Source organism: Colletotrichum lupini, chromosome 3 (assembly GCF_023278565.1).
Source record: "Colletotrichum lupini chromosome 3, complete sequence".
NCBI classification, from domain to species: Eukaryota; Fungi; Ascomycota; class Sordariomycetes; order Glomerellales; family Glomerellaceae; genus Colletotrichum; species Colletotrichum lupini.
Genome location: NC_064676.1, coordinates 2,297,612 through 2,312,403, shown reverse-complemented (window position 1 = coordinate 2,312,403; position 14,792 = coordinate 2,297,612). Strand labels below are relative to the sequence as shown.

Sequence of the window (14,792 nt, the reverse complement as noted above, 5' to 3'; positions counted from 1 at the left end):
CGGTACATTGATTTTGGACTTCCCGTTAGCGAAGGTTGTGCTATTTTACATACTTCTTGTTGTTTATAGCTTTTACTCCCTTGTTGGAGTACCTACCTACCTACTTACCTAGACATCAGGCATCACAGAGTGCGAAATACTCCTCCCTCTGTGCTTACAGAAGAAGCAAAAAAAAAAAAAATTTTAACATCAACAAGAGGATCGCTTGTCTTGTAACTTTGAGTCTGCTCTTTCGTTCTTGGTATTGTCCTTTTGACTGTTGAGTGAGCAGTGACAAATTGATAAGAAGCGGATGGAGAAAGAGTCGAGTCAGGAAGAGACAATGTCTTGGTTGGGTTTGCCGGGGTGTCTGAGACCCTTTGATTTCCGCCCAAACGTTGGTTTGTTTTTGTCTCGGGGGGACATGTTTTGGTGTCGTGTGCTCTCTTTATTTTCATTCTCTATTGTTGGGAGCATCGCTCGCTATGAAATTCTGGTAGCTGTGGTGATGTTGACGCTGGGCTGTTTTGGCCCGCGTTCCCCGTATTCTTCTGGGTTGGTCTCATCAAGGGACGGCTTCTAGGCTCGTGTGAGGTTTGGTATTGTTATGTTGCGGCTGACGTCTAGCTGGTTATATGACATGCCCGAGTCCGTGGCCTTGATGCCAGGCTGGACTTGGGGATGAGCAATCGTATGGCTCTTGCTGTCTTTCGTATTATTTGTTTTTTATATCCTGTCTGGAGCGGGATTCGCGGAACCGCAAGCTTGAGCTTGGTGCGCTTTCATAGGAGTGAGTCGGAGTCTTCTTCTCATATCAGGCAGACGCGGGACGAAGATACCTGTAAATCCCGAGTTAAGAGACCTGTGTCGTCGTTTCCTTGGACGTGTCATCTGGTATTCTACAAGAGCTAGGTAAAAGACGTTTGCTAGAGTCGCCTAGCTATGCTGCGCATCCTGGATTTCAATTCGAGATTCCCGTAGAAACTTGGCGAGAGCTCTTGGGAGCTTGGAACGGGGAGCGACCAGTGCTCGATGGGTCATGGAGATGAACTCACTCTTGGCCAGTATAAAGAATACGTGATATCTTTTGTGCAGTCAGGAATTACACGCGTATCTCTCGTTTTATGGCATGGCGAGGTTGACTCTATTACTCCGATCCCTAAACCGCCAGGGGAGTACCCTTGAGGGATTTGTCTCTGAAGCCTCCTAACTAGAATATCCAGGGCCAGTGGAGAGCAGCGGAAATGTCCATTCATGCTTTGGCAATCTACGATACTGGATGGCGAGGAGCTCGAGAGCCATACCAACGGCATGAGAAGACCACAGGCATCGTGAACACAACGGGACGTGGCGTGAGAGTAAGCCAATGTCTTTCTACAAGCAACGATTAAAGATTGCTCGCCACTAAGTAGAATCAACACCGATAACAGTGATTTTGTGCCAGTATCACCTCGCGGAGACTTCCAAATATTCAGATGAACATATGTTGAAGACTTTGAAGAAGCATATCAGTCATCCCCGCGGTGAAATTACTCTCCACAAGTTGCGACGCTTTCGCAAGAGACAAGAGCTCCCGGTATAGACGGCATGGTCGCGACTTATGAGTTTCATGCGAGCCTCGAGTTTGATGACTACACAAAACGCAGATGCCCGCGATATAGATACTCGGGCTGCGGCATGACCAAGCAACCGGGCTCTATTCTCAGCCACAGTGACAGCCATATTGGAGAAATATGCTACGGTCTGACTGACAGTGCCGTGGTTTTTGTCGCATTGGGAAGCGAGGCTGTCTGAGAGCTTGGTTGTGATACCTTTACAGAGTCAAAGCCTTTAGTCGAGCCCCGACGACTTCGTGAGGTGACACATGAACGCTAGAGGGGCGGCTCGGAGCTATTTACGATTCCTAATGCTCGACAATGATATCAACGAGCCATTGACCTCGACTTTCATACTTATCGAGAAGAGTGGCAGGTTTCTTGGTGAAGCCATAACCGAGGTAGGTCAGGAGAATCGAGATCTAAGGCGGGCTTCTGCCTCTACAACCGTGTTACGACCTCTTTGTCATATCCCCAGAACTCTATCATCGTTGAACAGAATTGGGCAGAATATTAAAGAGAAGAGGGTAGCATGCCGCCTTTCTTGCAATGAGTACGACCGACGCTTTAATACTCGAAGGATATGTTTCACAGTGGAACTCTCAATGGAACAGAAAATTTGACTTTTGGTAGTCTGAACCGCACAGAACAGCCAAAGAAGCCAAATACTGCTATACGATGAATCGGCAATCAGCAGCAGTCGTCGCCGTCGTCGATGAGAGGACCACATGAGGATTGAAGCATCACGACTCTCAGAGGCGGAGGCGGAGGCGGGCGATGCAGCACACTCAGTAGGAGACCTGGTAACTGATTTCCGCGACACTGAACGGAGACCAAATGTTGATAATAGGAGACTCCAACGTCGGCAGTTTCGGATGCGAAGGCAGGCCATACTATTCTGGCTTTGAACGCTACGTAGAGTGGGCGCCCGACTTGCTAGAGCCCAGTTCCATCCATGTCTTGAACGGCAAAGAGCGGTTGAAGAATCGTATTAGATAGAATAGTAACAGTTCTGTCGACGTAGGACTCGTTTGTTACCCGATACGTAGCTCTAGGATACTGGGCACGGTATGGAGAGATACTTGAGCGCAGCAGAATGTGCAGCAGCTCTGGCGGTAGTCTCACGCAACATTAGGCACCGGGTCGCAGAAACGTATCAAGGCCCCCCTTTGTTGTAGGTTCGGGACGGATACGGGACCCTTAGAATTCATTGCAACGCAAAGATCCCTCGTCGTTGAGGAGACCAACATCATTGCCGCCATTTTAAACATTCACCGTAGCTCTTTTTTTGCAGAAAAGATTTCAGATGAACCTCCTAGACTCCTCCCCCTTTTAGGCAAACTCATTGCGTTACATCCCGATGTCACCGCCGTCCAACATCAATGCCGTGCCGAAGTCTGGTTCTGCCTGAATTCCGGGAAATTAATGCGTGCAACCTGGGGGCCGGATTCCGACGATAAAGCATTCACCACGATAACACATTATCAAATGACGGTGCTACCTCAACTAGGATGGGTGGAGGAAACCAAAAAAGGGGGACGAAAAGAGAAGCAAAAAGGACAATGGCCCTCGGCCATCCTTCGTGTCGAACGCAGAGGAGCGGCATGTTCGGCCCGGCGTAACAGCGCAACGGCGAGACTCTCTTTGCAGTCTTATGTGCTCACGTAGCCGAGTTGCAACACTGACCGGACTGATGATACTCACAAGGAAAGTTACGGCCGCAACTCACCAGCAACCTTCCATTGAAGACAACGTTCAAATCTCGACCGTCAACCAGCTCAACGCTGCCCTGGGAAAAAGTCTCATTTTCAGCATGATGAAGTAAAGAGCGTCGGCGCGTTTTTGCAGAGAATAATTGTTACAATTTCCAACCCATAAGCACAGTGTAGGATACGAATTTCAGTAAAGATTGCCAAGCTTCGGGTTTGATGTTCGTCCCAAGATCGATGCTCTTAGGGTTGGCGAGGTATCTCTTTTGCTGTACTAGAACTAACGTGGACGTTCTTTCGTCCCAACCCTCTGTTCCAGAACTGATTCTCTCCAAGAATCTAAGCTTTGTGCAACAATGCGAGAGAAGTAGAAGCATTTCACCTGTCATCTTCTTCTTCTCCGATACCTCTTCGGTCCTTCGCCAACGTAGCCGAACCATAGCCAAGGAAGCCGAAAGAAGAACAGACGGACCGGAACTCGACATACTCTCACCCCCTATTCTGGGCAGAATAAGATAGACTTCAGGCAGAAAATTCAAAAGGCCACGGACCGGTCAGCCTCGTTGTCTCTTTTCTCATCACGTAAATTGACAGCTTTCTTGGCGAGGGCCCGAGTTGCGACTACTTACTTGTACCGTGACTGCTGATTAACAATACTTTGTCCTCTGAACGAAGGGAAATCTCACGCAGAAACTAGGACGCGGCACCGAGTCGTTGGATTCGCCACCACCAATACCAACCAAAGGAAGGAGGGACGAAAAAAGGGTCCTGCACCCGAATTCTACACCCGGAAGGGCGCGGCGGCGTACGTGCGTCAATCCGTCAACAGGGCATAAAAGCACGAGTGGAGCCGCCCGGACTTTGACGTACCGGAAATCCCACGTTCACACTACACACCCAGGCCATCCGTACGAATCCTCAACCTTATTTACCTCTTCTCTCATTTTCTTGCGACGTTGTCATTTTCCGAATTACGCTAGGGAACACGCCTAGAGAAGAATGAGAATAAAAAAAAGAAAAAGTAATAGAACATGAGCTTGCGGTCAATATTAAGCGGCGGCCGAGTAAAGAAGCCAAAACCAAAGCCGAAGCCATCAGCTTCGCCGCGGAAGAATAGCGGGACAAGTAGCCCCCGTAAGTCTGCCGGCGGCAGGAGCAGCAGCGCCAAGAGGAATACAACTACCCCATCAGACGTCCAAGATGACGACGGCGACTACGACGACGACTTCTTCCACGACAGGCTCGACGACGCAGGGCTCGTCGCGGCGCTGGCGACGGACATGTCGCTGCGCGACGTCGTCCAGGCCATAAAGTACACCCGCAGCCGCATGTTCGGCCCCGTCCCCACTGAGGCGGCCGGCATGAACTCCACGCGCATCGCCGAGGTGCTCAATTACCGCAGAGCCATGCCGGGCATAGTGACAACATCGCACTTACACGCCCTCCTCGCCTCGCCCACGGCGGTGGAGCGCGAGGTCGCAGAGTTGCAGCGCGGCGGAGCGCTGCGCAAGATCTACGTGCAACGCCGCGGCGGCCTGGGCGAGGCGCTGATCCAGACGTCTGAGCTGGAGGACATGATTGCAAAATCGGCGGAGCTGGACGACGACGCGAGGTCCGCCTATGTCAAGTTCCTGAGAGAGAACCCGCTGGCGCAGACGATGCCGCGACTGGCTTGCGGCGGCCATATACAGGCCGATGCCCTGGTGCGGGCCGGGTTTCTTACATCCAGCATGCATCCGCAGCACGTAAATACACCATTGATGAACTTACACTTGCGGCCCGAAGACCGCGGTAGCTTGATGAGCATTCAAGCAGTCTCCCGCGCAGCATCCGGAAGCTTCGACGCCGTGGGCGGACAAGGAGGAATACACGCCGCGGGTGGTGGGGGAGGGGCGCCGCGTCTATCCCGCGGCGCCGCCGCCGACGCGTCATCCTATTCGGGGACCGATTTCACTATCGCGGTGCCCGGTAACGGGTCGTTTCTAAAACTGACCGCCGCCGCTGTGGAGCACCTGGCCCATCTCCTGTCCAAGTCTCAATTTAGGGAGATGCCCGTGTCTATGCTCCAGGAGCGGTGGGAGGGTGGCGTAGCCCGTGACGAGGCACGCCTCGCAAGGAGGGCCAGGGGAGAATTCGCCGGCGTGCTGCCGGGGAGGACCAAACGATGGAAGGAGTTTTACGGTTTGGAGTTCAACTGGGTGTTGGAGGAAGCCATGGGCGCCGGTGTCGTGGAAGTCTTTGAGACACGGAGCGTAGGTAGGGGAGTCCGCCTCCTGTGATACAGTGATCGTGGGTGAGACCCCGGAGTCCGTGTACGTCGTCTGCTGCAGCGGGGGAAAGGTTTTAAGCTTGATACCGTGGAAATCCCAAATGTTCTTCGACCAGTCGCTAGCGACCAGAGACACAATGTTGGGAACATCGGCGTCGATGAAACCTGCCTCTTGACAAGCTGCCGTGTCGCTTAGCCCCCCATCACGTCAACTTGACTGGGATGCCATGGCCGCCTCCTGGCATGTTCGTCCGAGGGTCGTTTCTCGGGAACATTCTTCGATGAGAGAAAAAATCATAGAGATAGAGCTACTGTAGCATAGTACGTATAACACACCCCGATTGAGTCAGTTGCTGTTGTTATCTGCTAACAGCGTTTCTTTCCGTAATTTGAGAAGAAAATTACTTCCCTACTCTCGAAATACATCATTGAACTGCTAGATAGACGGCAAACCCGTGAAGGTTGCGCGGCCAGCTTGAAAGGGGAACAAGCCTGTTGATTAGTGAAGTTTCCCCAGAACCCCGGCTCCCTGTCGATATCTGCCAAGCACGAAAATTGTTGTAGAGGGTGAAGGGTCGCACTTGAAGGCGAGGCGGAGGGTGATGCGGCTCCAGGTTCACCTAGGTAAATCCTAGGGCCTGGGGTTTGATCTTCCATGCTTCGCCCAGTCGCGAAGCATCGTGCAACTGGACCAACGTTTAGACGAGAACTGCCGGTTTTTAAATGTGACTTCGTTAGGTATAGGCTCTTGAGTCATGAACGGACCTGTGAAAGCCAGAGCATGAATGTCAACCGCCTCTCATCCGTTCTTTGCATCGATTTGCGTGCTGCTGTCAAAAGTTGAAAGGCTTGGGACCTAAAGGTGTAGTTGGTAGCAAAAAGCGACACACACCATTCGTTTTGCCTCCACATGGAAGACCAAACAACACACTGCATTGGCTGAGTCGCCAGAAATTTCGGTTTGTATTTGAGGTTTTCGAAACTTACACAAAGGCTGTGTGGAGAGAGGTACGATAGTGTATGTCCATCTGCAGCTAGTGTTCCAGAGTATAGTATTGTCCGAGCGAAGAAGACGTTGGCTCACAACTGTCAAATTGAAATGCTTGCCGTACTTCAGCCCGCCATCCGAGGTCGGGCGGGAGAGCAAAGAAAGCTAATCCAAATTCACCCAATCAGCCAAGATATCTCGGATGTTATGGCAGCCGTGCAAGAGTCAAGACACCTGGACTAGTCAGTGTATAGATAATATAGAGCTCATTAATCAAAAGAGCGTTTGTTTTGTCAGAAGCTCGCAAACACTCAGCAGAGATCGTCGGAAGGAACATGATCCAAGATCGACAGCCCCGTTGCCCCGTAGACTAGGCTCTTAGCCCACCAGGAAAAAGTATTGGAAACTCCAACATCCTCTTTGGGGGCGCAAGACGTTGCAGCTTGCCTGCGTGCATTAACCAAACGTAGAAAAAGCACTTTTGAGGTGCAGTATTGGGGAACGGATACCGACTTCAGTCCCAGTGAGGTAAATTGAGCTTGGGCCATCCATCGCCTGTGCTTCTAACTGAGCTCGTGGAACGCTCGATTTTGAACGGGACTCGAAGTTCCAAGCTCGCCAGTACAGGTACCGTTTTGATGTGGACAGAGGATCGAAGTGCTAAGCATGGTGAGGCACTTGCGCAACCATCCTGCGACGTGGGAATGCGGAGACGGAGCAACGCGGCAGAACGCTAGGTTCATCGGATGACGGGAACAGTGAAGTACGGGATGAGGTCTGGCAGTGATACATGAACGTCCGGCACGACGGCTCGCCGAGAGTGACCCGGTGTCGGGGGTTCTACCATCCCGCCCGTCATTCTCTGAACGTTTTCTGCTCGAACAACAGATAGATTGATGGCCTGAGCCCCAGACCCCAAGACGCAATGTCCAATGGTGCCAATCTGACCAGTTCGAAGGGGGGGGGGGGGGCTTCGTAGGATTCGTGCGACAGGCCCAGGCTCTGTGAGATTGCCAGACCAGGGCCATGGTCGCGTTTTGCTTCATTGGCGAATGAGGTTCGGCGGGGAATGGACGAGGCTGCAGCAGTGCAGCTAAGGTGCTTGTCGTCACACAGACTTTTACGCCAACAGCGTCTTCTCCAACTCTGGGTCGTGCTAGGAAGCTTCCCGGAGACGGCTCCTGCAGTCGTGCAGAAAGTGTTGCATATGATGGCTGTTATCGAGGTCTTAGTTCGGCGTGCTTAGTAGAAGATTTGCGCACGGGGACGCCATAGATGGCAGCTCGTTGGCTGGAAGAGGTAGTGATGTGATGGCATCCGGAAATTACAGCGTGGTCCGTCCATATGGGGGTCTCTGGCAATTCGTAGACGTTGTTTGATTGCAACAACGGTTGGCACTTTAAAGTGTTTGCCCCCAGTCAGTCCATTTGCCGCGCTCTGTCCAATTGTTGATCGAGTCAACGTTGTCGAGGATTCTGTGGATTCGGGGACAGATCGAGAAAGCACCGAGGGTGATGAGCGGGTCTGAGGAAGATTCATGGAGATGGATCATGGGAACCCGAGCTGTTGGCGCTCGTGGGAAACCCGTACAAAGTAGGCTTCTTTGGGCGGTAGGAGTGGAGTGACGCGTATCCGTAGCTATACCTGGTATCCTGTGCTACCCAGAACACATACTCTGCACAAATTTGCGAGAGACAAAGAGGCAGACATGTGGCAGCACCATGTCTCGGCGTGGGATGGACAGGTGAGGCTGCGCAATATCACCACAATTCGTTACATGCGCACCTTGTGCTCTGGATGCTGACGGCGGACGCTTGCTACTCTGCTTGCTTGAGGGTTGGAAAGCACGCGCATATGCGTGCGACGGTGGTACGGAGCTCGCGCATGTGCATCCGCGTCTTGTCGTGGATCAAGTGCCGTCGGTCCCAGCGAGGTAGACGATCCATCATCCCACAAGCTCTCTCTCTTTCTCTCTCTCGCAGATGCAAGCCAGTTTGGGATTTGACAGCAGGGGTCTTGGAAGTATCCCGAGACCTAGGGACCAAGTAGTGGCCAGGAGTCAGGCCACAGAGCGGCGTGGCTTATCATCCAAGGACCATGAGGGAGGGATATAGTAGCGCCGTGTCTCGAGACACTTGTGCTTGTGCAGTGGGAAGCAATGCTCATGGTCCAAGTGCTCGCGCAGTCTCTCGCGATTAAAGGGGCGTCCTAATGTGCCGAGTACCTCTGATGCTGGTAGCTCGTGGCGGCACCGTGTATATTCTGGGACTAAGCTGGAAAGGGATTTCCCCCTTGCTGTTCCTGAGTTGAGCGATGGTCCTTGCTGGGGATGTGACAGGGGTAGAATCTCCAAGTCTGGGTACCAATTTGACGATGATCAGACTAGCGAGGGAAAACTTCCTGGGTTGGGCTGCGGGCGTTGTGATGAGTGGTGTATTTCTTGGACGTTGTCTCTAGTACCTGACTAGTTGCCGATGGGGAAGCAATTCGTGACGGAGTCGAGAGAGGAGAGAGAAATAGTGCTTTTGTTCTTGAAAGTCCATCGTGGCCGGAGAGAGAGTTGCACGTGCTAATCGAAGTGTGAATGGCGGGGACGGGAAATCACAACCGTGTTGCACGCCCTCCTCAGCCCTGACCGGCCAGCTGGAGGGGTGAAAAGAAAATGGAAGTGAAAATGGGAAGAATCGAGACGAAGGCAGGGAATGACACAGACACGAGAAATACAAGCGATAAACGGGGGCAAGGTCGCAGAAGACCAGGGGAGGCAACATCTCTCTTTCGTCTCCCTCCCTCCTCCCCTTTCTGTGTTTATTGGTATTTGGCACGAGTATTTCGTACATGGATACGTATTTGCCCATCTCACCCGTGACCCCGGTTGTATCCTGTCTTCTCCTTCCTTTTCCCCCCTCACATTCAGCCAAGGTACTTTAGAATACCTACCTAGTTCTGGGGAACAAGCTCTTTCTCGATTGACTCAGAGACGACGACTATCTCTTTCCTCTACGATTTGCAGATATCACGTCCCGCAATCTTAGTTGACGCTGATATCGAGGATCGTCACTTTGTCACTGGGTTTGGCAGCTTATCCCTCTATTCCTATTGCGCAATACTTCCCGTTGTCGGCATATCCAAGCACAACTTTTTGTGGATTCCTCACAAGCTCCCGTCCAGAAAAAGCAAAGAATGGTTTAACGGTACGTACAAGGGTCCACTGTTTTTTACACTCCTGCACCCTGTCACTTGTCCGCTACTTTGCCCCGGGCAAGTAGGACCAACGAAGAGAGGAGGAGCAGACGGAGAGGAGAAGAGGAGGAGGAAGGTGCTCTCTCTTTTATCCAGGTTCTTTCCCACTCGCAATAATAGCAAAAGAGAAAAGGGAAAGAAAAAGAGGAAGGAACGTCCAACATTGGACATCCTTCGCATCGAGGACGCGCCTAACACGGAACAGACCTTTTCGAGGAAAGGATCCCACTGGTCTGGAACACCTCGACTCTCGACCTCTTTCACTTCCAAAGTTCTCCCCCTCCTGCCTGCCGCCCACGTTTACACTACGTCTACTTTCACGACCACGTCCGTCCACATTCAGATCGCTCCCAACTTATCCGACGGATCTGCCTAGTACCTTCAGCCACTCCTTCACCTTCCTCGCGCCGCCCACGTCGTTGCACATAGCGGCCATTTCCCGCTTACATTGCCGCCCACTGCACTAATCGCACCGAAACGCACTTTTCATCACCACATTCACTCACGCCTTCTCCATTTTCTCGACCAAACACTCCTTACTCATCTCGTCTCGCTGTGCGCTTTTACGCTTTGCGTCTCCTTTACCTTGCCCACGGGACGCCTCAATTAACCTGACTCTTTGCCTTGTACGATTCCACCGCCGCCGCCTCCTCTTCTTTACCTTAACCTACGGATTACTCCGCCAAGACCAAGAGACGCAAACAAGCCCAGCGCTCGAGACTCGGATCTCTCCTTTCCACAAACCATCGCAACCCCATCGGCATCACAGAGCTCATCGCATCCGCCAGCTCTCAGACTTGACGCAATTCCGTCCCAACTCTACCTTACCGCGGCCCCGGTCGAATATCTTTCCGCACTTCGTCACCCAAACTCTGTGGACTTGTTTCCTACTTCTCCTTTGTGAAGCTCAGACGCTCCGAAGCTACAGCGAATCCGCGTTCGCAAATCCCGCGCCCAGCTCTGCTGTCGAAACATTTCCACTCGACGAAACCAACCCCTTCCCTTCCTCCCGCGTCCACCTCAATTTTTTGCCTTTCCCCGACCTGCCGCCCAATCTGAGTACCCGTCGCCATCCCAGTCCTGCGACTTTAGCTGCGCGAGACACCAGAGGCACCGTGCTCTGCAGACAGCCCACGAAAAAGAAACCCCAAGCCGTACGCCGCCCGCCGCCCGCTAGCGCAAGGAATACAGCTCGACGACAAAAAATCCACTACAGTCAGACCTTTGTTTTCCCTCCACACTTGCTTCCAACAGAGCCGACAGGGTCCCGGTTTGAACCGCAAGGAACACTCTACGAGACATACGAAGCCACCTCAATCCCAGGATTCCCCCTTCAAATCGCTCGACGCTGCCTTTCTCTCTTCTCACCAACCCCATCTCGGCCCACCACCAAACACGACAACACAAGCGTTGTCCACTGAATCATATTTTGGTAAGTTTTTTTCCCTTTGGTTCTTCCTCCCTGGTCTTATCCGCTCCGCCCCTTGGGATCGCCCTTATGCCGGCGCATCTGCAAGTCATGCCCAAGTCCCGTGCCCGCTGCCTTAATTGTCATGGTCCAGGTGCACTGACAACCCTCCTGACAGTCGAGCCCCCAATCCGATGAAAACTTCCCACCTCACTCTGTACACCCTCAACGCATAATAACGTTTCATACGTCCCTGTTCTCGAATTGGTCCAGAGTACTGGGATACAGGCATATTCGCAGGCCAGGTCCCCGTCCACACTCGTGGTTTTCGGACGAATACAACCCACGCGGAAGACGTCCCTTTATCGACGTAATCAACATCCCGACGATCACCCACCCTCTTCCACCCTCCGAGTTCATGGACCGGCCAATTTCTCGACTGCTCTCGACAATCTAGAAGGTTGCTTGCCCAACTCGGGACTCCGTAGTTGCGTACGGATCACGGCTCCTTCCCTTCAATTATTCAACGATATGGCGACTCTCCCACGGCCGGCCCGGCCGTCGAATGGCCCGCCAACCATGGCACTGCCCGCTCTACCTGTACCGAAAACGAGGAAAAGTACTGGGGGCATTCCCACGACAGCTTCCAGGGCACCGTCAACACCGAACTCGAAGAGTGGCCTCAGAGCTCCCTCCGCAGGCTTTCTGCCTCCCACAACTCCCGCACCCACCTCAGCCCTTCCGCAACCACGTACAGCCTCTGCCATGAGTAATTCTTCTGTGCGGACGTTGCGTAAGACAGTGAGCATCAACTCATTCCCCCAACCGCCCCGAGGCGACAATCGCATCAGTAGCCTCCCCCCGAGTCCACTTGGTGCTGACTCCTCACGGAACTCTACACGCAAGTCAAAGGGCTCCGTAGCGTCTACGTATTCGCAAAGCAACGGCGCGCCAAGTCTGTTGAACAACAGTGCCGAGGGCAAGTCAATATCAAGCGCAAGTGTGCGTATGTCCGATGGCCTTATCAGCATTTCTTCACCGCCCCAAAGCAGGAGTTCTTCTGCCCAGGACTCGTATTCAACTTCCGCGACGACGTATGATGACCCTATCGATGGAATGGCGGCAAAATCCTCATCTGACGGCAGCAGTGACAAGAGAGGTTCCAAACTAGACGGCAAGGGTAATGTGATTGTCAGTGTGAGAGTGCGACCAGATGCGAGCGGAAACGAGAATACCAAAGCCGAGGGCGAGTGGATGGTTGATGGACGCAAGTCTCTTGTTGCGTACAGAGGAAAGGAAGGCGGAGACTACTTTTATGGTGAGGCTTATTGCTCCGCAAAACTACGCAAATTCTTCTAACCCAAGACGTCAGATAATGTCTTTACAACACACGACGACAACAGCCGAGTATACGACTGCCTAGCAAAGCGTCTAGTCCGCCGTGTGATGGAAGGCTATCATGGAACGGTTTTCGCCTACGGTATGACTGGTACCGGAAAGACGTTTTCGATGCAAGGAACCGCCTCTTCGCCTGGTGTGATCCCGCTCGCCATTACAGATATCTTTTCCTACATCAGAGAGACACCATCCCGCGAATTCCTGCTTCGTGTCAGTTATTTGGAAATCTACAACGAAAAGATTCACGACTTGCTGAGTATGTCAACTGGGCCCGGCGCACCCGCTGGTGGGCAGGAAGAGATCAAGTTACGCGAAGACAGCAAGCGCGGTGTTTACGCTAGCCCCTTGAAAGAGGAGATTGTTCAGAGTCCTACCCAGCTTCTTAGGGTAATTGCGCGTGGAGACCAAGCGCGTAGAACTGCAAGCACCCAGTTTAATGCGAGGAGCTCCCGAAGTCATGCAGTCGTACAAATCGTGGTGGAGAGCCGAGAGCGGATACCAGGGAACCCTGGAGGTGGCGACAGCAAAAGGTCAGGAATGCTACCCGGTGGCGTGCGAGTGTCAACATTGAGCTTGATCGATCTCGCTGGATCCGAAAAGGCTGCCGAGTCCAAAGAGCGAAGAACCGAAGGCTCGCACATCAACAAGAGTTTGCTCACTTTGGGCACTGTCATCTCCAAACTCTCGGAGCACAAGGACAAGGATGGAAAGGCGGCCGACAAGGACGGGAAGCATCTGCCTTATCGCGACAGCAAGCTGACCAGGCTTTTGCAAGGCGCGTTGTCAGGCGGATCGCTGGTGAGCATTCTTTGCACTATTCAGATTGGCGCGGCTGGCAGCGCTGCGTCCTCGAACTCCCACACATCAGAGACGATCAACACCCTCAAATTCGCATCAAGAGCAAAGAATAATATTGTCAGTCATGCCAAGAAGGCGGAAGAGGCTCTCGGAAGCGGTGGTGATGGCGGTGCGAGAGTTCTCTTGGAGCGGTATCGCATGGAGATCCTTGAGTTACGGCAACAGCTCGACACACAAGCCAAGGAAAAGAATGCAAAGTATGCCGAGGAAGAAAGAGAGCGAGACGTCTTGGAGGAGAAGGCCCGTGAACTTGAGGCTGAGCATCGGCATGAAGAGCAAATGCTCGAAATGCAGCTGGCTCGCACAGCGCTTAAAGAACGGATCGATCACCTCAACCGTCTGATCTTGAGTTCCAAATCAATTGGTGTCAACGTCAGCGGCTCTTACAGCGCTCTTGGCATCCATCCTCGGTCCTCGATGGCATCAGCAAGATCATCATTGGCCACTTCTAATGGCGGCAGGCCACTTCTCGAAAGGACAGCATCAATGACATCGGCGTCATCGACCATAGGCCGTCGTTCTAGCGGTCGATCGAGTGGAGGACAACGCCAATCTAGTGGCGAAGGAGGGCTTGTAACAGACGACGACAGCATTGGCGAATATGGTGACGGAAGCGCCTCCCTATCAGCTCAGAACCGCGCCTTGCAAGCCGACCTAGCGGACAAGACAAGATACATCCAGACGCTGGAGAAACGGCTTATGCAGGCACGAAGAGCCAGTTCTTCGAGGACTTCAGTTGGCTTCTCCGCCCCGAATAAGGGCATCATGGTCGGAGAAGACCATAGTGTGTCAACGCTTCTGCGGGAGAAGGATGCCGAGATCGCAGAGCTTCGGGCTAGACTGGACGACAAGGATCGCATGTTGGGTGCGCTTCGGTCTGCAGCGCGTTCTCGAGACACGGCAGAGGGCCACACCGATGGCAGGACATCGGCCCTTTACGAACACAGCCCACCACCGACGGTGAACCCGCCACCAGCACCATCCGCCGCCCATAACACTCCTCGCAACCGTACCAAGAGTGTCGATGAAATGAGCAAGATCCTGGATGAGATGATCCAGGACCGCGTCGAGACGGGCCATCTCGTGAAGGGAGCACGGGGAAGCATTCGCGTCGTCAGCGATCGTAAACTTGAGGTGCATCCAGAGTTGCCTGCGGATCTCGAACCCCTCAGGAAGGCAGCATCATTTGATGAAACCAACAAGGTCTCGGTGATGGGCATGTGAGACGGTCTTTTCTGTCGGGAGTGTGAGTTTCAACGTTTATATCTGGTGTGGGAATGGTTGGACTTCGCGAGGGTGCCTCACGAGGCCAGAAAGGCGTTCGGGAAAGGTCGACAACGATCTG

The 14,792-nt window shown here is 52.9% G+C and overlaps 3 protein-coding genes across 3 annotated transcripts; 2 read left to right on the top strand and 1 right to left on the bottom strand.

Annotated features, from left to right (window-relative positions):
* Positions 1-4,314: 4,314 nt before the first annotated feature.
* Positions 4,315-5,562, top strand: CLUP02_05432 (uncharacterized protein; the record flags this gene model as incomplete). Its single annotated transcript, XM_049284439.1, has 1 exon — positions 4,315-5,562. One exon carries the CDS (start codon positions 4,315-4,317, stop codon positions 5,560-5,562), a length of 1,248 nt encoding a protein of 415 aa, XP_049141582.1.
* A 1,541-nt stretch (positions 5,563-7,103) lies between these two features.
* Positions 7,104-7,586, bottom strand: CLUP02_05431 (uncharacterized protein; the record flags this gene model as incomplete). Its single annotated transcript, XM_049284438.1, has 1 exon — positions 7,104-7,586. The coding sequence occupies one exon, from the start codon at positions 7,584-7,586 to the stop codon at positions 7,104-7,106; it is 483 nt and encodes a 160-aa protein (XP_049141581.1).
* Positions 7,587-11,956: 4,370 nt separating this feature from the next.
* CLUP02_05430 (kinesin motor domain-containing protein) lies at positions 11,957-14,671 on the top strand (the record flags this gene model as incomplete). The annotated part of the gene is made up of 2 exons (XM_049284437.1): positions 11,957-12,509; positions 12,564-14,671. The coding sequence occupies 2 exons, from the start codon at positions 11,957-11,959 to the stop codon at positions 14,669-14,671; spliced, it is 2,661 nt and encodes an 886-aa protein (XP_049141580.1).
* Between the last annotated feature and the right edge of the window lie 121 nt (positions 14,672-14,792).